Raw genomic sequence first — 19,594 nt, forward strand, 5'->3', positions numbered from 1 at the left:
GCAGGTATTTGCATGGGCTAAGCATCAAGAAAACAGAGGCACATGGGGGAATTGCTAGGAGGGACTGGAGGAAATGAAGAAAGCGGAGTATTACGAGAAACCTCTTAACGATGGAGATCCATTAGGCTGTGGAATAGCCTCCCAAAGTGGCTGGGCTGGAAGCCAGGTCTCTCCGAGCTCCCCCCGTGTACAGACACGCAAACAAATGCTGGTGTCCAGGCAGCCGGTCACTGAGGTGACACCCGGGGGCACAAGCTGGCCCTGGTGCTGCCGGAATGGCCCAGAGCTGTGGCTAGCTGCGGTGGACGGAAGGGTCTGGCCAAGAGAATGTCCCAGCAGGCCGTAGTGTTTTCTCCATACACAATGCTCCCGTCAGCCTGCCCCAGTGACTCCGTCGCCTGTAACATTCGTGGCTGGAAAAGATTTTACCTTCCAGTTCCACACGGTGTCTCCTGAGCTGCTGGCGTCTCCCAGCCATGAGTGCGTGAGCCACCCTTTGGATGGGCCTTGCTACTGTCAGCTCCGTGGGAAAGGGGAACGCTTACCCTGACAGGCCTGTGGGCACCCTTGCAATGAAAGCGCAGGGTCAGTCCTCTCAGAAATGTGCCGACCGAAGCAGCAGGGCCCTTTCGCGCTCCCAGCCCCCACCAGCCACGTCTCGCCCTCCGGCAGGCAGAGCTCTCAGCTTGTATGATGCAGCCCTCAGTTTTGCTGCATTAGCCTTTCCCTTTTAGAGGCTCAAGTTAAATTCTACAAGCCTATCGCCAAATTCTACCTTGGTGTCGATCTAGGCCAGCCCTTATGCACCAGATCTTCTCTGCCGTCAGAGCTGCACTTTGCACAGGGGTGTGTGTGTGTGTGTGTATAAGGTACCTTTACACAGGGTAGGACAGAAAGGTGGGCTTGTAGAATTTAACTTGAGTCTCTAAAAGGGAAAGGCTAATGCAGCAAAACTGACAGCTGCATCATACAAGCTGAGAGCTCTGCCTGCCGGAGGGCGAGACGTGGCTGATGGAGGCTGCGAGCGCGAAAGGGCCCTGCTGCTTCGGTCGGCACATTTGTGAGAGGACTGACCCTGCGCTTTCATTGCAAGCGTGCCCACAGGCCTGTCAGGGTAAGCGTTCCCCTTTCCCACGGAGCTGACAGTAGCAAGGCCTATCCAAAGGGCGGCTCACGTGTATTGTAGAATTGTAGAACCACCGTGCTGGTTCTGTGCCCCTCTCTTGGGCATCTGCCAGTAGCCAACAAGGCTGGGGTGTGCATGGCTTGGGGTGTGTGAGGTGTTTGCGGGGTTGAGGTTTGTGCAGTGTGCATGTGTGGTGAGTGTGGTGTCTGGGACCTGTGTGTGGTGTGCATGTGTCAGCTGAACCTGCTCCTTACTCTGGTGAGACCATGTTTGAGGAGAAGGCTCTGGGGGCAAGAAGCAAGTACCACAATAAGCCCTGAAGCCTGAAGCCTTAGAGAGATGAGCGCTCACTATTGACCCCTGTTGGTGAGTAGTAGAGCAGCCTGTGATGAAGTGGGACTGTTCTTAATGTTTCCTCTGAATACTGTGGGGGTGCCTCAGTTTCCCCTAGGCAGTTCTTAAGTATCTAGGTGGTGGGATAAGGGTGTATGATCGTTGCAGAGCCCTAGAGGGCAGGTGTGTGCAGGGGTCTGAACACAGAGAATGGCCGACACCCTGTTTCCTGGCAACTGATGGCCTGGGCCCTTCCCCCCTGCAAGGTGAGAGCTAAAGGGTTGGAGAACAAAGGAATCCGGTGACCTCCTGGCCCGGGAAAGGGACAAAGCCCAGAGGAGGAGGGGCTGGAGAGAGTTTCAGTTTGGGGCTGGCTGGGGACATGGAGTGAAGGGCAGACGTGGTTGTCTGGCTCACTGCCCACCCAAAATGGACCCAGCTGAGGGGTCCTGTTCTCTGCACCTACAAGCTCTGTTTTAGACCATGTTCCTGTCGTCTAATAAACCTTCTGTTTTACTGGCTGGCTGAGAGTCACGTCTGACTGTGGTGGAGTGCAGGACCCTCTGGCTTCCCCAGGACCCTGCCTAGGCAGACTAGCTGTGGGAAGCGCACGGAGGGGCAGAGGATGCTGAATCCTCCGAGGTCAGACCCAGGAAGGTGGAAGCTGTGTGAGCTGGGTGTCCTGCAGACAGTCTGCTCACAGAAAGGAGACTTCTCCAGAGTCCTGACTGGCTTCATAGGGAGCAGCTCCAGAGCATCGCCCGGGGATTCCGTGACAACTGGTGGCAGTGGTGGGATGTACTGCACCCCGCGGATGGCGCTTCCTGCAGTAAGTGCCTGGGGAGCAGTAAAATGAAGGGGAATAGACGAGAACCAGGCATGCTGGAAGGCTCAGAGAGGAGTGGTTTCGGGGGGCGGTTAGCCCCTGAGAGTGTGTGACCAGCGAGAAGGACTGTGCAGTAATGGGGTGCCCCTGGGGACTGCGGTGAGCAGTCTCGGGGTGGAGGAGCCTGCAGCTTGGCCCTGGGAGAGAGAAGGACTTTTGCAGTAACAGGTGTGACGAAGTGGGACTGTTCTTAATGTTTTCTCTGAATAGTGTGGGGGTGCCTCAGTTTCCCCTATGCAGTTCTTAAGTGTCTAGGGGGTGGGGTAAGGGTGTATGATTACTGCAGAGCCCTAGAGGGCAGGTGTGTGCAGGGGTCTGGACACAGAGAAGGGCCGACACCCTGTTTCCTGGCAACTGATGGCCTGGGCCCTTCCCCGCTGCAAGGTGAGAGCTAAAGGGTTGGAGAACAAAGGAATTCAGTGACCTCCTGGCCCGGGAAAGGAACAAAGCCCAGAGGAGGAGGGGCTGGAGGGAGTTTCAGTTTGGGGCTGGCTGAGACATGGAGTGAAGGGCAGACGTGGTTGTCTGGCTTACTGCCCCCCAAATTGGACCCGGCTGAGGGGTCCTGTTCTCTGCACCTGCAAGCTCTGTTTTAGACCATGTTCCTGTCGTCTAATAAACCTCTGTTTTACTGGCTGGCTGAGAGTCACGTCTGACTGCGAAGTTGGGGTGCAGGACCCTCTGGCTTCCCCAGGAGCCCCACCTGAGCGGACTCGCTGTGGGAAGCGCACAGAGGGGCAGAGAATGCTGAAGTCTCCAAGGTCAGACCCAGGAAGGTGGAAGCTGTGTGAGCTGTGTGCCCTGGACACAGGCTGCTCACAGAAAGGCGACTGCCGCAGAGTCCTGACTGGTTTCACGGGGAGCAGTTCCAGAGCACCGCCCAGGGACTCTGTGACAACAGGGTTCCCCTGGGGATTGCAGCGAGCAGTCCAAGGGGCGGAGGAGTCTGCAGCTTGACCCTGGCAAAGAGGTGGTGACCTCGAGAAGGGCTGGTACACTAGGGGTTCTCCCTGGAAACCGTGGGGAGCTGAGACCACACAGGCCTGTGAGTCCACAACAACTTGGGAAGAGCGGAGTGATGGCCTGTCACCGTCTCCTGAAGAAGGACATTGTAACCCTGTGCAGAAAGAGAGGGTTGCGCATTGGAAAGTTCACCAAAGCACAGTTAATCATGCAGCTGGAGGAGGATGATCACTCTAAGGAACAGATTCCTGACCCCAAATGGGGCTATAGCAGGATCTGGGAGCAGCTGGAGCAGTAGCCAGGCATCCCCAAGACTCCTGTCCCCGACCAGATGGGGGTCTTCACGATCGGGTTCCCCATCAGGGGATTGGAGATGGACGGGATTGGAGCTGAGTCCGAGAGAGCAAGAGGACTGTGAGAGAGAGTGAGAGCCCGAGAAGGAGCTGCAGAAGCAGCAGCAGCATGAACTGGCGGTGGGGGAGCGGAGAGGCCTAGGGGACCTCCCAGGGGTGAGTGGGGATAGACCTCGGGGTGCCAGTTCCGCAGGGAACCTCGAGACTAAATTGCTGCCCCCGGTTTAAGGGGGGGGGGGGATGTGGATGCCCACCTCACTGCCTTTGAGCAGGCTGGAGATTTGAACCAGGGGGACCCTGCGGAAAAGCCCCGGTGTCTAGCTCTCTTGCTGGGTCCCAAGGCCATAGACTCCGTCAGCCGGATGGGTGGGGAGGTGGACAGGCTTCCACTCCTGGTCCCAACCTATATGTCTGTGTGGAGTCTCCTGGGCCAGGCCCCTCGGACCCCCAGTGGGAGCGGAAGGTGATGGTCAATGGGGAGACATTCCTGGGGTGGCGAGATCCTGGGACAGAGAGAACGGTTGTCAGGCCCCGGGTGGTGCAGCCTCAGATGCTGAGGGGCTGTGTGAGCTGGGTGAGGGTCCCAGGGATGAAGCCTCTCGCCCTGCCTATGGCCCAGATCCCTGTGCAGACCCAGGAGGGGTGGGGCTGCCTGGTCGTTGGGGTTCTCCAGGATACCAGCTGCGAGACCCTGTTGGGGAGTGACTGTGTCTTTTTGGGACAGGATCCAGGCCCTGCTCCTGTAACGTCCAAGGGTTTGAATTTGAATCCAGGGAACCAATCGGCAGAGAGGGAAATGGTCAGTGAAAATGCAGATGACCTGGCTGGCAGTGGGGAGGAGCTGCTAGGCTCAGGATACCTGCCTGCCTGTAACCAGACCCCTGGGGCTGGGTGGGACAGAGAGATGCTTCCCGCCCCCTCACACACAGCAGAGAGGGGCTCACGCTGGCTCTGATGCAGTGAGGAAAGCAGTGCGCTCGGGACTTACCCCCACTGGGACAGCAAGGGCAGCGCTGAGCACAATGGGAGCTGAGACCCCAGCTGAGTGGGGGGAGACACAGGCAGGGCAGGGTATCTGCTGGGAGTGGCAAGGTGCTTGGTAAGGAAAGTCTGGATGAGCCTAGGCAGCCTTGTGAGCTGATGGCTTTGTCTAGTCAGCAGTGTGGGAAGGCGAGGAGAGTGGAAGATGAGTGTCCCTGGACCTTACCTGTTAGCTGGGTGGAGAAGTGTGACAGTGAAGGAAATGTGCCTGTGTCTGTCAGGGGTATTGACTTGCCTGTGGAGGGAGCTACCCTGGTCTCCAAGCAGTTGCCTGTGACCAGCCTTGTGTGCTGGGACAAGGGGAATGAGATCCCAAGCTGTGTGTCTGGGAAAGGAGAAAGTGTGTCCGGCTCTTCTTTGTCTGTGGAGCAGACAGAAGGGGCCTTTCAACCTGTGATGGTTGAGGGTAGTGCAGTTGTCTCAGAGTTGATTCTGGATTCAACTAAAGCCCAGGAAGGGAAGGGTCCTAAGTTTATGTCTGCTCGGGAGAATGGCCTGTAACTAGGTCGCATCCAGTTAGTGTCTATGTAAAATCCCAGAGACCAGACAATTCTGGTGCTTGTATTTTGCCTGTTGCTAGTGTGTTGTTGGGAAAGGGTGTCGCAACTCTGTCTAATCAGGGTGATACCCTAGCCAGGGCACAAGGAGAGCAGAAAGGTGATTTGATTGTGTTGCCTACTGAGGGTGTGGAAACCTGTAGCAAGAAGGAAAAGATTCCTGAACTTGTGTGTGGCAAAGGGAAGGAGAATGCTTCTAACCTTTTATCTAGGAAGTCTGTGAGTTTGCCTGAAAGGGGATTGTGTAGGAATCCGCCTGATGGGCCAGAGGTAAATCTGGATGTAAGTGAGACCCAGAAAGAGTCTGTTGTTGCTCAGGAAAGTGTTGCTCTAGAGCAAGCCCTAGGTGAAGAGGGTAAGGGCAGAATTTCTGTGAAGGGTGAATTGTTGCATAGAAAAGCCCTAGGGAAAGGAATCCTCATGGAGTCTTTGCAAGCAGTTTACTGCAACTGAAGGGTGTGAAAGTGATTTAATCAAGAAAGTTTCCATTCCTAATGGCCACAAATTTTCTGTTGTGAATGGATCCACTGACTTTTCTGTTGAAAGATCCAGTGTGGATAGCTTTGAGAAGGTCTCAGATGAAGTGAAAGCTGTTAAGAAAGTTAAACAGTCCTATAACCAAGTGGCTGTGTTTGGCCAGCTTGTTGGGGAGACAAGGTTGTTGAGAAAGGAATGTCTCCATGCTAGTTCTGTAAGTGAATAGTATGTGGCCCAGGTCAAGATGGGGGCTCTTAACCAAGAGAGCCTGAATTGCAGCCCTCCAGACTGGAGCACTGGGAGAAGACCCGATCCCAGTTTGACCCCTGGGGGTTTTGGGGTGGCAAAAGGGCACAGGCCGCATAAACCTTCCCACATGCGGCATGCGAGTGCTATCGACCACCCCCGACCTAAGGGAGTGCATGAAACTGGAAGGGCCTGGTGTAACTCCCACCAAGGAACAGAAGAGATGCTGGGGCATCCATGGGAATGTTGGTGGCTTCGAACTTCCCCAGGTCACTGGCTAAAGTGACCCCACTCAGTTCGATCTCGAAGGGGGGAGAGATGTGATGAAGTGGGACTGTTCTTAATGTTTCCTCTGAATAGTGTGAGGGTGCCTCAGTTTCCCCTAGGCAGTTCTTAAGTATCTAGGTGGTGGGATAAGGGTGTATGATCGTTGCAGAGCCCTAGTGGGCAGGTGTGTGCAGGGGTCTGGACACAGAGAAGGGCCGACACCCTGTTTCCTGGCAACTGATGGCCTGGGCCCTTCCCCCCTGCAAGGTGAGAGCTAAAGGGTTGGAGAACAAAGGAATCCAGTGACCTCCTGGCCCGGGAAAGGAACAAAGCCCAGAGGAGGAGGGGCTGGAGAGAGTTTCAGTTTGGGGCTGGCTGGGGACATGGAGTGAAGGGCAGACATGGTTGTCTGGCTCACTGCCCACCCAAAATGGACCCAGCTGAGGGGTCCTGTTCTCTGCACCTGCAAGCTCTGGTTTAGACCATGTTCCTGTCGTCTAATAAACCTTCTGTTTTACTGGCTGGCTGAGAGTCACGTCTGACTGCGGTGAGGTGCAGGACCCTCTGGCTTCCCCAGGACCCCGCCTAGGTGGACTTGCTGTGGGAAGCGCACGGAGGGGCAGAGGATGCTGAATGCTCCAAGGTCAGACCCAGGAAGGTGGAAGCCGGGTGAGCTGTGTGTCCTGCAGACAGTCTGCTCACAGAGAGGAGACTTCCCCAGAGTCCTGCCTGGCTTCATAGGGAGCAGTTCCAGAGCATCGCCCGGGGACTCCGTGACACAGCTCCAAATGACCCACACACTCCAGCTAGGCAGGGACACTGTGGGGCAGGGAGCTCTCTGTCGGCCTCTGGTGGAGAGCTGTGGGAATTGACTGAGTGGGCCCAGCCTCTCTGGCATTTTAGTTATGTGGCAGTTGGGGACGTTTTGGTGGAAATCCAGGTCCATTGTGAGTTTGAGGGCAACAGAATGCAACTGACCCTGCTGGGAGATGCGAGGACAAGAGAGCAGCAGCAAGCATGCCTGGGGCCCCTGCCCAGGGCTGAAGTAAGGGCAGAAAGCTAAAGGGAGAGAGACAGTGGGGCAGCGTGCAGAGTGCCTGTCTGCGGGGAGGACTGCGTGGAGGGCTGGAGACACGGATTCTTCTCTAGAGAGCTGAGCTGAGATTGCTGCGAGACAGCAGCAGGTGCAATGCTGAGGTGGCTCTGGCTGTACAGAATGCAGCAGTCTCCCTGCTCAGATTGCTCCATCCAGGTCAGGAGACAGAGCCCCCAGAGCAGCCCAGGCTGCATCAGCCTGCCAGCATCCTTGGACTTCTCCAGGCCAGCTAACAGCGAGCAGGGAGCTGGGGAAACATCAGCTAGTCACAGCAACCAGAGGAGGAGTAAGGGTGAGACTATTGTTAAGGGGTGGGGGAGTCTTACCTCCTAGAATTTGTTAATTGCTGGCTCTCCCAAGTTCAGCCTGTTGTCCCCTACTCCCCACCCCCATAAAGTTCCATTTGTTTTAGACCCCCAGACTCAGTGCTTGCGGCAGGGAAGCATTGCCCATCAAGGGCACCAAGGGGGGTTCAGACAGTCTCCCAGGTTTCTGGGTGGGGGCTGAAGTCAGTGCTATTTAAGTCTTTAGAAGGAACTCCTAGAAAATAGAACCTGCTCCAGACAGCACCTGGCAGAAGGGTTAAAACTGCCAAAGGGTCCCCACCCTTTCCCAGTGGATCCTTTCAGCCTATGGGCCTTTGGCACCAGGTCAGACCTTTAATGGTTGGTTACCCTGTGTCACTGACACTAGGGGTCTATCACGGGGTTTGTATCCTCCACACCAGCGGTGCCAGATCACCAAATTCCATGTTAGACCACCACATCCGCAGCTAGCCATGCTGTCACTGAAGGACTGTTGTGACTGCTTCCCACTGGGGCTGTGTCACATTCCCCCTCGATCACCCCACACCACTGTCCTCTGGGGGCTCCCCAGCATGGCTTATTCAACTCAGCTTACCCTGCCCGAGATGGCCAGTGCTCCCGAGCGGACAGACACACCCGCCTAAGTGAGGCATTGATCTCTCCCATTGTTCATTCCCCACTGGGACCACGTGGGTGCTGCGGAAACCCTAGTGCCTGCCAAGGTGAGCTAGAGATCCGCCTACGGCAGCGCATGCCTTACCAGCTGGAGTCCCGAAGGCCTTCCTCCCTCCCAGCCGCAGCCTTGTCTACACTGGGGTGCCCTAAAGCGGCACTGCTGGGAACCATGACCTGTCCTGGGGCACCTAACCCCAGGCCGGTTCCCAGGGCCGGATTAACCTTTTTCGGGCCTGGTGCCAAATTTATTTGTGGGCCCCCGTGGGAGCAATGGAGCATGGTGCCGAGACTGGCCAGGTTTCTGCACCAGTCCCAGGTGGCTCAGCTCCGGGGGGACAGGTGGGGCCCCACCGGTGGTGGGAAGCAGAGACTGCCCGGAGCCGGAAGTGCCCTGGGGTCTGGCCGGGAGCAGAGACGAGCAGTGGAGTGGGGCCAAGGAGGCAGCAGGCAGGCAGGCCGAGAGGAGCAAGTGGTGAGCGGGGGGAGCCCGCGGGGCCTCGGCGTGCAGGGAAGCAGAGCAGACCGAGGCCCCTTCTGAGCATGGGCCCGGCTCCATGGAGCCACTGGCACCACTGTAAACCCAGCGCTGCCCATTTCACCAACACGCCAGCTTCATGCTAGAGCTGCCCTGATGGCTGAAGCCCCCACCATAGCCCTGTCTATGGGAGCATGTCCGTTGTCTCAGGCCTCTCTCCACCTCCTGGAGACATCCTGTCGTTACTCACCAGGCCAGTGACAAACCAGGCAAGCCTGCGAATGCAGAACCTTAAAACATGTTTATTTTCGCCTATGTCTATGCGTCAGAGCACAGCCTACCAGAGAGAGCTGCAGCCTGGTGCTCAGCAGGCCGGGCGGCTCCGGCTGGAATGGAGAACAGAATGCGCATCCCGTGCAGGGCAGAATAACATCCATGGGGCCTGCAAGCCCACAGGGTGGGGCAGGAGTGGACAGGCTCTGCCTGGCCCCCTGTCGTGGTGGGAGCAGAGCAGCTGCCTCAGACCTGGCCTGGAGGCTCCCCAGACTCTGCACGCACGCACACACACACACACACGCATGCACACACTCTCTCTCACACACACACACCCCCCCCCGTGGAACCAGAGCTCCCCCTGCCCCCTCTCTGCTCTCCCTTTACCCTCCTGGGGGCTCCTGTCCACTGCCAGGGGCCTCTTTAGGCTCTCTGTTAAGCACACTGGGCCCCCTGCCCTGCCCTGTGGGTTTCCCTCTCCAGCTTCGTTCCTCTGAGCGATCACCACTCCGCTCCTGGCTGCCCCCAAGCCCCTGCTCCTTGTATCAGCGGTGTATCGACACGGAGCTGCGAGGATGCTTGGGGGGCTGTGCCCCTCCATCGATACCCTCACATGGGGGACCTCTGGACATGGGAAGGGGGTGTCCTGCCTCCCTAGCATCAGCTGTCAGGCACTAGCAGAGACAGGTGTCCAAATTGGGCCTGCTCCTTCGCGGTGCTGGGTGATGGAGTTGCGGGTGCTCAGCACCTTCTAGGATCTGCCCATTGATTAGCAAGCACAAGGGTGGCCACTCTTGCATGCCGTGATCTCGGTCCTGTCTTTTTGGGGGCTACATCTCCTGGGACGTGGCAGGAATGTGGGGGGCAGAGCTCTCTCATGGCTCTGGGTGGGCTGCATTTGCCTGTCAGGCATCCCCCTGTGGCAGGCACATGCCGGGGGGTTGCCCAGGCCAACGCCCCAGGCCCGTTTCTGTGCAGGTAGCTGTGCGGCCAGTGGGCAAATCTTCTAGCCCCTTGTTTGTTATTCACAATGGGAAAGAGAGTTGGGGGGCTTCCCATTCTGCCTGCACAGGTTTAAAGGAAGGGAAGGTTGCCTTTGGAATTATTCCTGATGCACAGTGTCATCTGTGGGCACGAAAGCAGGCAAGGCTCTAGCTGCTCACCGAGGGGCTGCAGAGTTGGGAGCTCAGGCTATGGGGACATGATCTTCTGGTCAGATGCAAAAGACATTGGCTGGCTTGGGAATGGGGAATAGGCTCTTGGGCCTTTTCCCTCTCTGGGGCACTGGCTCTGATATGGCCCCAGGGTTGGGGGACTGGCCAGCTCAGGGGAATAGGATACAGGGCACTGGAGATCTGATTGCCCAGAGCTGTCCTGTCTTCCCTTCTGCATCCTCCTGCATGGCCCCGTCAAAGCCCAGAGCTATGGTGAGGCGCTCAGAGCAGGCTGCACCATCGAGCATGCTGGAGTTTGCCTGTCGGGCCCTGCTGCGGGTCAGCAATAGCTCCCTAATGTACATTCTAGTAAGGCAACCCCTCGCAAGGACACAGCACACAGCCCGTGGGACAGCCGAGCGCTAGGGTGACCAGACAGCAAGTGCGAAATATCGGGACAGGGGGTGGGGGTAATAGGAGCCTGTATAAGAAAAAGACCCAAAAATCAGGGCATCTGGTCACCCTACCCAGCGCACAAGCTGGCGCACAGAACCCAGGGCTCCTGCTCTCTGCTTCTGCCCCTGCCTTTCTGTTCCTGGGCAGTGCCACAGGGAGCTTTTCAGTTCTCTAGCCCTGGTGTCCCCGACGCAGCAGGCTGGCATCTCCCAACTGGGTGGTGGCCCAGCCCCTATGTGGGGCTCTCGCCAGGGGACTGAGTTATGTCCTGGCCTGCATGTGGGGCTCTCAGCAAGCCAAGGGGCACGAGCCCAGCCAGCAGCCTCGCACTTGCCATGCGGCTCTGAACTGTTCTTAATGGATGAGTTAGCCCAGCCCGCACCTCTCCAGCCAGGGACAGCTCCTGGCCTGATTCTCCCTCTGGCAGCCTGGCCCTTGTAGGGGCCACTGGAGAGCTAGGCATAGCCTCCTCCTGGCAGATCCAGCCACAGGTCTGGACAGTGGGCTGTGCTCACCAGGCCTTAGGGGATCTCATCCCCTTTGCTTCCTGTCACATGCAGAGGTACCCACATCTTCTGGCAGGCGGGGAGAGGAGCAACTGTGTTTGGAGGCTGGGTCTTTGAGTGGGGTGTGTGTGTGTGAATGTACACACCCATGTACACACCTATGCACACTTGTGTGTGCTCTCAAGTTCACACATGCATCCATACACACACAGGTATGCAACACGCCCATGCACACTTGTGTGCTCACCCCCGTGCACACTTGTGCACTCATACACACGGAGGCATGCACGCACCCCTAGCAAGGTACCAACAAGCTCAGTCTCACTCCCCATCTCTGCCCTCCCCCAGAGGGGCACACACCGGCAGAGACACTCGCAACCTTCCAGCTCCATGCACACAGCACAGCCACTCAGAGCCTCTGTGCCACGCCACGCAACAGCCCACAGATCCACACACTGAGCGTGCGAACTGGACTGGATGCATGTGTGTGTGTGCAAGAGCGATTGTACAGGGGTGAGCTGTGTGCGGCAGCATACGTGTGTGTCACTCCAGGGAGGGCTAGGCAGAGATGGGAACTGGCCTGTGGAGGGCACTGACCTCCCCTGAGTCAGATCTCCCTGTTTCCTCCCCACCCCCTACCTTCCTGCAGCTGCCTTGGCCTGCCCGGGGCACTCCCTGCCCAGCACACAGGCGGCTGTGGTATTCAGGGAGCTCACAAGGAGGCTACAAGGTAGCGGGGCTTTTTTGTGGGGTGGAGACGGGAAGAGACTGCACAGGGTGGGGGGAAAGGGCCACCAGCGAAGCGGCCTTGTGTTTCCACAGGTGCCAGGATTGAATCTCAGTCACACACATCCTGCCCATTAGGGTCAAATCGCCCCCCTCCTTCCCCCAGCACAATCCCTTTCACACGCACCCTGCCTTGCTCTGCCCCCTCCCCTCGAGCTCCCCCCTGTGTGGCTTGCAGGCTGGTCTCACCTGGATCGCATGCTTCTCTTGGAGGACTCATGCTTCACAATAACATGCCAGGAAAAGCATTTAGACGAGTCCCGGAGCCAGGCCCCGTTCTCGGGCTGATGAGTAGGATGGAAGAGATGGCGCCTTGCGCTCCTTCTGCTTGTGCCAGCCATCACCTCAGGCTCCTGGCAGGCTCAGACAGCCCCCAAGACGAGGCCAGCTGGGGCAGTGATGGAGAGATCTAGGGCTCCAGGGAGAGTCCACAGCGACGTACCATGGAGCTCGCCACTCTTTGGGGATGATGCTATTCATGGCCAGGCCCTAGAGATCAGTGGGGGCTTCCCTCCGTCCCAGTCTCTCTGGGCTGCTCTCTTCCCTTTGTTCACCCCCCCGCTGCCTGAAGCTAAGGGAGCCACCAGTACCACGGACAGCTGTAGGCTGGGTGGGACCCCCGCAAGGTAATGCCCAGACAGCTCTGGGCATCTGATTAGCTCCCCCCACCTTCATGTACAGCAGCACCCGCCCTCTGGGACCCCCAACCCTGTCGCTGCCCCTGCTATCTCCTCTGCTTAGCGCGGGGTCCTCTGGCTGCACCTGGTGCATAGACCAAACCCTGCCTCCCGCTGGCGCGGGCTGGGCGAGTTTGTTGCTAGCAGGCTCAGAGCTGGGATGATCTGTGTCAAGACCACATCACATATTGGGGCAGGCAAAGGGACCACTGCAAGGGGACATCCTGCTCTACTGCCCCCACTCCTCTGTGCCCATCCCCTCCCTGGGAAGGGCCCAGACTCTCCCGGGGGAAAGGAGAAGGGAAAAGGAAACATAGGATGGAAAGAATCAATTTGTAGCTCAGCGGAGAGAAAAGCCACCAGGATCAGGGGGTGGAGGAGGCTTGAGGAAGGGAGATGTAGAAGGAGCAGGAGCCTATTTTGGGGGCCCCAAACCCCCCGTCTGCTCAGAAGTGCTGCTACGTCTGATCACATAGTTTCCAACCCCGCTTCCCTGCAGGACTCCTGTGCGCTGCCTGCTGCCTTCAATGGCCTCCATTACCAGTTCTCCTTCCTACCATCCCTGGAGCACGCAGCCCCTCGGCTTGCTGGGACAGCCCACACAAGCGCCGTACAGAGGGGTAGAGGCGCAGTGCCTCCCTGGCAGCCACGGCACAGCCCGCCAAGGGGTTGCTGATGTTCTGCAATGCTGAATAGCTGTCCCGGAAACCCAGCTTGTGCCTTGATGTATCACTGTAATTAGGAATGGGAATCGGATCATTAGGCTGTCATCCAGAGAGTGCACTGGGGGACCAGCTGGTGTTGATCATGCCCCACTGTGTCCTGAGTTCGTGATGCAGGAGGGGCAGCTGACATGCCATCTTACAGACCCCAGGAGTGATCAATTCCCACTTTCATCCTGATGGAGCTGAAAATCTCTGGGTTGCATTAGTTCCAAAAGGGGGTGTCTAGCAAGAAGCTGGTAGGTAGCAGGAGAGAGACCCCCGCTCCCACATGCAGGTCCCCAACAGATGTCAAGGCTTTCAGTGGCCAAGCTATGAAAGCAGAAGGTGACCTTCAAATGGCGGATCCAGGCCAAGGTTGTGGTGCTGGGACACCTCAGAGATGAACATGGTTTCACACCACAGTAGTCAAAAGCAGACCTGGGATGTCCCTTGAGGAGTAAGGAAGGGTTGCCCCGGCATTGCAGCAGCAATCCCCCACCTCCCCATCTTAGCTGGGTGGGGCACTGGCGCTGTATCCCTGCTGCACGTTTCATTTCCCGGTGGGACTCTGCAAAGCTCTGGCTGGAGGAACTTGCAGTTGTCATTCCACATCGAGGGCTGGGGGTGGCTGCAGGGAGCAGACTGCCGGGCTCTGCTTGCCACTTGGGCTCTGCTGGATGGGAGGACAATTGGGGTGATAGCAGGATCTGTGCTGCATAGCGGGAGGCAGCGCCTGGCAACAGTGTTGTGCCATGTGCATGGAGATCCATCACCCCACTGCTGGGCCCAGCCCCTGCCCCCCTGGCCAGCTACACTCTAGGGTCACTACCTGTCCTCATCCACTCGCTCTGCAACACTCCCACCTCTCCGTGTCTTCCGACACCTACACTACGATGGGCGTGTCCGAGAAGACAGAGCTGACAGAGTCCGGGTCTGACACTTTCCTGTGGGCCTTCTGGGCCCTTCTGGCCACCTGCTCTGGCGTGCTGTTGGGTTTGACCTTGCCGTTCTGGCCTTGCATGGGGCCGGAAGCCGCGAGGTGGCTGAGGCTTCCCTTCCGGCCGCCTGCCTCGGGGTTGTGGTTGGGCGTGGTGCTGAGCATGGAGGAGTTGATGCTGTCCTCCGGCGGGGCGGCCAGCTTCTCGTTGCTCCGGCAGCAGCATCGGCATGGCGTCAGGTACAGGTAGATGAGCACCAGGATGACGCTGAGGATGCAGCCCACCAGCGTGGTGTAGGCCGTGTTCAGCGTGTCGTGAGGCCCATGCTGGGTGAAGTTGTGGACCATCACGTCCACGTAGAGGGTCTCGTTGAAGGCCTGGCTGACCGCGTAGCAGGTGTACGTGCCCATGTCCTCCACCCGGATGGGGCGGATCTGCAGGCTGCCGTTGCCCAGCACGGTCATGGTGCTGTTGGCGGACTCCTCCGGGAAGCGCCTGTTGGTTGGGGTCACCCACTCCCTGGTGGTCGCCCCCCGGACCTTGGTGTCACAGTCGATGGTCACCGTGTCCCCCAGGTAGGTCTCCAGCATGTGCTCCTTGAACTCGCTGCAGTTGAGGGAGTCGTGACGGTTGAGGGTGAAGACGCTGACGCTGCGCTTGGCCTGGGGCAGGCTGCACACAAGCTCCTCCCGGAAGTCCACCACCGAGCTGAGCTGGCGCGCGTGCCAGTGAGCAAAGAGCTCGTACAACCCGCAGTCACAGTTCAGCGGGTTGCTGTGGAGGTAGAGGCCGTTTTTCATCCAGGCGGGGAGGCCTTTCAGGGCCGTGACCGGCAGGCCCTTGATTTTGTTGGCGGAAAGGTCCAGCAGGGCCAGGTCAGGCAGCTTGGCCCGGTCCTTCACCAGCTCCACTGGGAAGCGGGAGATCTGGTTCTGGCTCAGGTAGAGTTTCTGCAGCTTGGCCATGTCGTCGAACGCGCTGCGGTCCATCTGGGCGATCTGGTTGTTGTACAGCAGCAGCACCTCCAGCTCCTGCAGCTGGCTGAAGAGGAACTCCTCCAGCGCCTTGAGGCTGTTGGAGGAGAGGTCCAGGTACCTCAGGTGTGGGACGTGGCAGAAGGCCTCGGTGGAGATGAAGCCCAGGGCGTTGTGGCTGAGCAGCAGGGAGTGGAGGTGCGGGAGGCGGGCGGGGGTCCAGTCCGCCCGCAGGCGGGTCAGGTTGTTGTGGCTGAGGTCCAGGATGGCTGTGAAGCGAGGCAGCTGAGTGGGGATGATCCCCAGGCCCAGCTTGGAGCAGCTGATGATGTTGCTGGCACACAGGCATCTTGGGGGGCAGTTCAGGACCGACCCCGCTTCCCGGGCCAGGCCGCAACCCAGCAGCAAGAGGAGCAGGAGCCAGACTCTCCCGCAGCGCAGCGCCAGGCGGTGACCCAGCGCTAGCATGGTAAGGGGTGCCAGGCGCAGAGAGCCGCAGGGCCGGGACCATGGGTGCAGCGCCGAGGCTGGTGCGGGCTCTGGCTCGCAGGCTGCTAGGCTCTGGCGCAGCGCGCGGGGAAGGCTTGGCACGCTGCCGGAATATTCATCACCCGAGTCATGCTCGCATCCACCTGCTCTTTGCCATGGGCTGCCCGGCGGGGGATCGGGCCGGCGGGAGCGGAGCCTGGCCCGGCGGAGTCCGTCTCCTCCCGCCTCGCTGCTCTGCGGCGAGCCCCGCACCGGGCAGGCGGCGCCACCGCTCCCTCTCCGGGTGCGGGCCGGGTCGCGGGTCCTCCCGTCCGGGGAGAGACCCCCGCAGCGCTCAGCCCATCCTCGCCCCTCCCGGGACCGGGGCCGAGCGAGCCCCTGGCGAGGGCAGCCCGCGCCCCGCTCCTCGGACGGCGCCGCGCGGCGCGGCAGGGAGCCTGCCCCGGGGCGCAACGAGCTCGGGGGGCCCCGAGTGCCGGGGGGCGGCTGTCACCGCGCGCGGAGCTGGCTGGCCGGGGGGCCGGGCCGGCGCTGCCCGCCCCGAGCCGTGCTCATCGCCGCCCGCCGCGGCCGGGGGCTCCTGGGGCAGCGGCCGGCCGGGAAGCCCGGGAGCGAGCGAGCAGGGAAGCCCGGACGCTGCAGCAACCCTGGCTCGGTCCCCGGCTGGAGGGAGGCGGGGGCCGCTCCTGGATGCTCCGCCGCCGGCGCCCGCCTGGCTTTGCAAAGGTTCCGGCTCCGGATCCTCCTCCGCCTTGACGGGCCCGGGCGCCTTATTAGCATGACTCGGATTGTATTATTCCGGGGGGTGCGGCGCGAACCAGTCCCCGGCCGCTCCCCGCGCTCCGCGGCCCGGCATTGGCTGGGGCTGCGCCGCACCAGCCCAATGAACCGTCGCTGGCTTGCAGCCTGTGACGTGCTGGCTGCCGGCAGAGACACCCAGCCCCGCTGCTGCGGGAGCAGGGCGGGGGAGCTAGGCCCGGCCCGGCCCCTGAGTTCCTTGTGGGGACGCGGGCAGCTCAGGACCCTGCTGACTCGGGCCCCTCTCTAAGTCCGAATGAGCAGAGCTGTCCAAAGGGAGCGCCCCGCGCAGACGCTGGGCTGGCTGCGGGCAGTGCTTCCAGCCGGGAGGGTGGGTGGCCTCCTGGGTGGCATGGGGATCAGGGGAAACCACATGAAAAATAAGGGACAACACCATGTCCCTTCGCAGAGCAGGCCTTTGCCTCTCACTTGCACATTTCTACTGCCCTGGAGACAGTTGTCACCAGCGTCAACGTAATGTACTTTCCAGTCTGAATTCACTTCGTGCCTCTTAGAAATAAGGGATGGGTGGTCACCCAACTCGCACTGTGCCAAAGGAGAAGCATTCGCAATGCCAGGCTCCACTGAGGGAGCCAGATCTTATTCTTTACTCGAATGCGCTAGCAGGTTCACAGCACCTTCCCTTCTAGATAAGAGATGGCACATGGAGAGCAGGAGAAGAAGCGGAGCGTGGTGGGAAAGGGTGGGCAGGGGGTGGGCACTAGATAAGGAGATGGGCCGGGGGTGTGTGTGTGCATGCCTCTAAATGGGGTTGCAATTGAGCTAATGGAGAATTCCCCATTGGGGAAAAAATGTCCATTTTGGAAAAAAGGATATTTTTTATCCAAAACCTGAAATATTTCTATTTTATACCAAAATATTTTATTTTTTTTAAAAGTCAGAAAAAAATCAAAGATTTTTTTTTGACAGAAACAAATATATTTTTGGTTTGGTTGAAATTTCTCATGGGAAAAACAACCCAGCCCTAGTTCTGAAGCTTTCGTTTGCTTATGTAGCTTTAACTCCAAACTGGGGGGAGGTTCTTGGTAGCAGGGCCCCATTACTCTGGTACTAGAGGGCTGGACCAGACTGAGGGGCAGGCATTATATAGTTTATTCCCACTGTAGGTCCCACATGGGCAATAGGACCCCAATGCCAGGGAACAGCACCGATTTCTCAGGGCCAGGTTTGCATCCCCCTCTTCCCCAGGCAGTGTCTGTGCATCCAAAATGGACATAGCCCCCCAAGCATATTTTGCCCTCTTTTGAAGCATCAGTTATTGCAATAGGCAAGATACTGGATGAGGCCAGTCTGCATTTTGAGGAGACTAGATGGACCATTGGTCTGACGCCGTACAGCAGGAGGCAGGAGAGTAGCATAGCCAGCCCAGTGTTGTGTGCAGATCCAGAGGGCCCAAAAAGCCTGGAAACATTTGGGTTCTTACTAGTCTCAACCCTTAGAACACTTTGAGGTTTGCCTTTGAGTTACCTCTGGTGCCTTTGTGGTGGTCTCCTGCCCCTCGGGGCCTCCTGTAGCCCAGCGGGTGTGCTTTGCAGTTTGCTCAGCAGGCTGGAGGAGAGACAGCCATGCAATATTCACTTCTTTTCCATCACTCATAGGCAAGCCATGGAAGCAGCCAACTTTTCATCTTAGTTGTGGTTTCCAAAGTTACTTTTAACTGAGACATCAAGGAAATTGCTAAAGGTCATAAATTATTAGTGCCTTTAAATTTTCATGTCACTTATGGGACTGGATCTTTCCCAACACAGATGCCCCAAAACACAGCATTAATCCTCTCTCTCTCTCAGCAGAGAGCTCGGGAAGGATGGCTACAAATCATGGGCTTGCGGTGAGTCGATGGAGACATGTTGGGCTAAACTCTCTCAGGGACAGCAGTGGAAACCGCTTTGACTTTGATGAGCAGTTGAGGGCACAATTTGACCCATTGAATCCAGATGGAATTGGATGGAGCAGAATTATATAAATAGCTGTGCAAGGCTCAGGGGTGGCTGAACAGGGTTGGAGAAAACAAGAACCAGCCCGAATCTTCAGCCAGATCCAAGTCTTTCTTTGACTTTCTGAAAAGTTTGGCTACCTCTGGTCTGGTCTTCTTGGGTGGATGCAAATTTGCATGTGAAACTGGGCTGTCTATCTAGTCCAGTATCCTGCCTCCTGCTGTACTGGATCATCAACCCAATGTTTGTAGTTCATGCTGTGACACTCTGTACCTCAGGGGAAGACCCAGCACCTCCATGTTCATCCTTGTAAAATGATTTTGTGGTATCCAATGCAAAGTTTGTCATGTCGGGTGTCTTCGGAAGCCTCATGATACACTGATCATTGTTATAGTGATGTTATAAAAAGAAAAGGAGTACTTGTGGCACCTTAGAGACTAACCAATTTATTTGAGCATAAGCTTTCGTGAGCTCACTTCATCGGATGCATCGGAGCTGTAGCTCACGAAAGCTTATGCGCAAATAAATTGGTTAGTCTCTAAGGTGCCACAAGTCCTCCTTTTCTTTTTGCGAATACAGACTAACACGGCTGTTACTCTGAAACCTGAGTGATGTTATAGTAATTGTTACAGTAATGTTATAGGTTATAATTTCATCTATATAGTTATGAGGCTGAAAATGTATCCTCATGGCTTAAAATAAGCCCAGGCAAAAACTCTCCAAGAGCAGAGAAGCAGTTCACACCTTATAAGGACAGGTATGGGACAAACCCTGCCCAGCCTCACAGGAACAAAGGACGCTGGCCTAGGCAGCAACAAAAGAATCTGTTGGACTCTTGAGTGAGTCACCCCCTGTGACGAAGTGGGACTGTTCTTAATGTTTCCTCTGAATAGTGTGGGGGTGCCTCAGTTTCCCCTATGCAGTTCTTAAGTATCTAGGTGGTGGGGTAAGGGTATATGATCATTGCAGAGCCCTAGAGGGCAGGTGTGTGCAGGGGTCTGGACACAGAGAATGGCCAATACCCTGTTTCCTGGCAACTGATGGCCTGGCCCTTCCCCCCTGCAAGGTGAGAGCTAAAGGGTTG

The 19,594-nt window shown here is 57.7% G+C and overlaps 2 protein-coding genes across 2 annotated transcripts in view; one reads left to right on the forward strand and one right to left on the reverse strand.

Annotated features, from left to right (window-relative positions):
- CYB561D1 (cytochrome b561 family member D1) overlaps nt 1-19,594 on the forward strand; it is a 41,098-nt gene that overhangs the window by 18,579 nt on the left and 2,925 nt on the right. The gene's annotated exons all lie outside the window — the stretch shown is intronic.
- On the reverse strand, nt 12,103-16,070 carry AMIGO1 (adhesion molecule with Ig like domain 1). The gene has a single exon (XM_074936499.1). The coding sequence runs from the start codon at nt 15,734-15,736 to the stop codon at nt 14,240-14,242; it is 1,497 nt and encodes a 498-aa protein (XP_074792600.1). The 5' UTR covers nt 15,737-16,070; the 3' UTR covers nt 12,103-14,239.

The sequence above is a fragment of the Natator depressus genome, chromosome 21, assembly GCF_965152275.1.
Source record: "Natator depressus isolate rNatDep1 chromosome 21, rNatDep2.hap1, whole genome shotgun sequence".
In the NCBI taxonomy this organism is placed as follows: Eukaryota; Metazoa; Chordata; order Testudines; family Cheloniidae; genus Natator; species Natator depressus.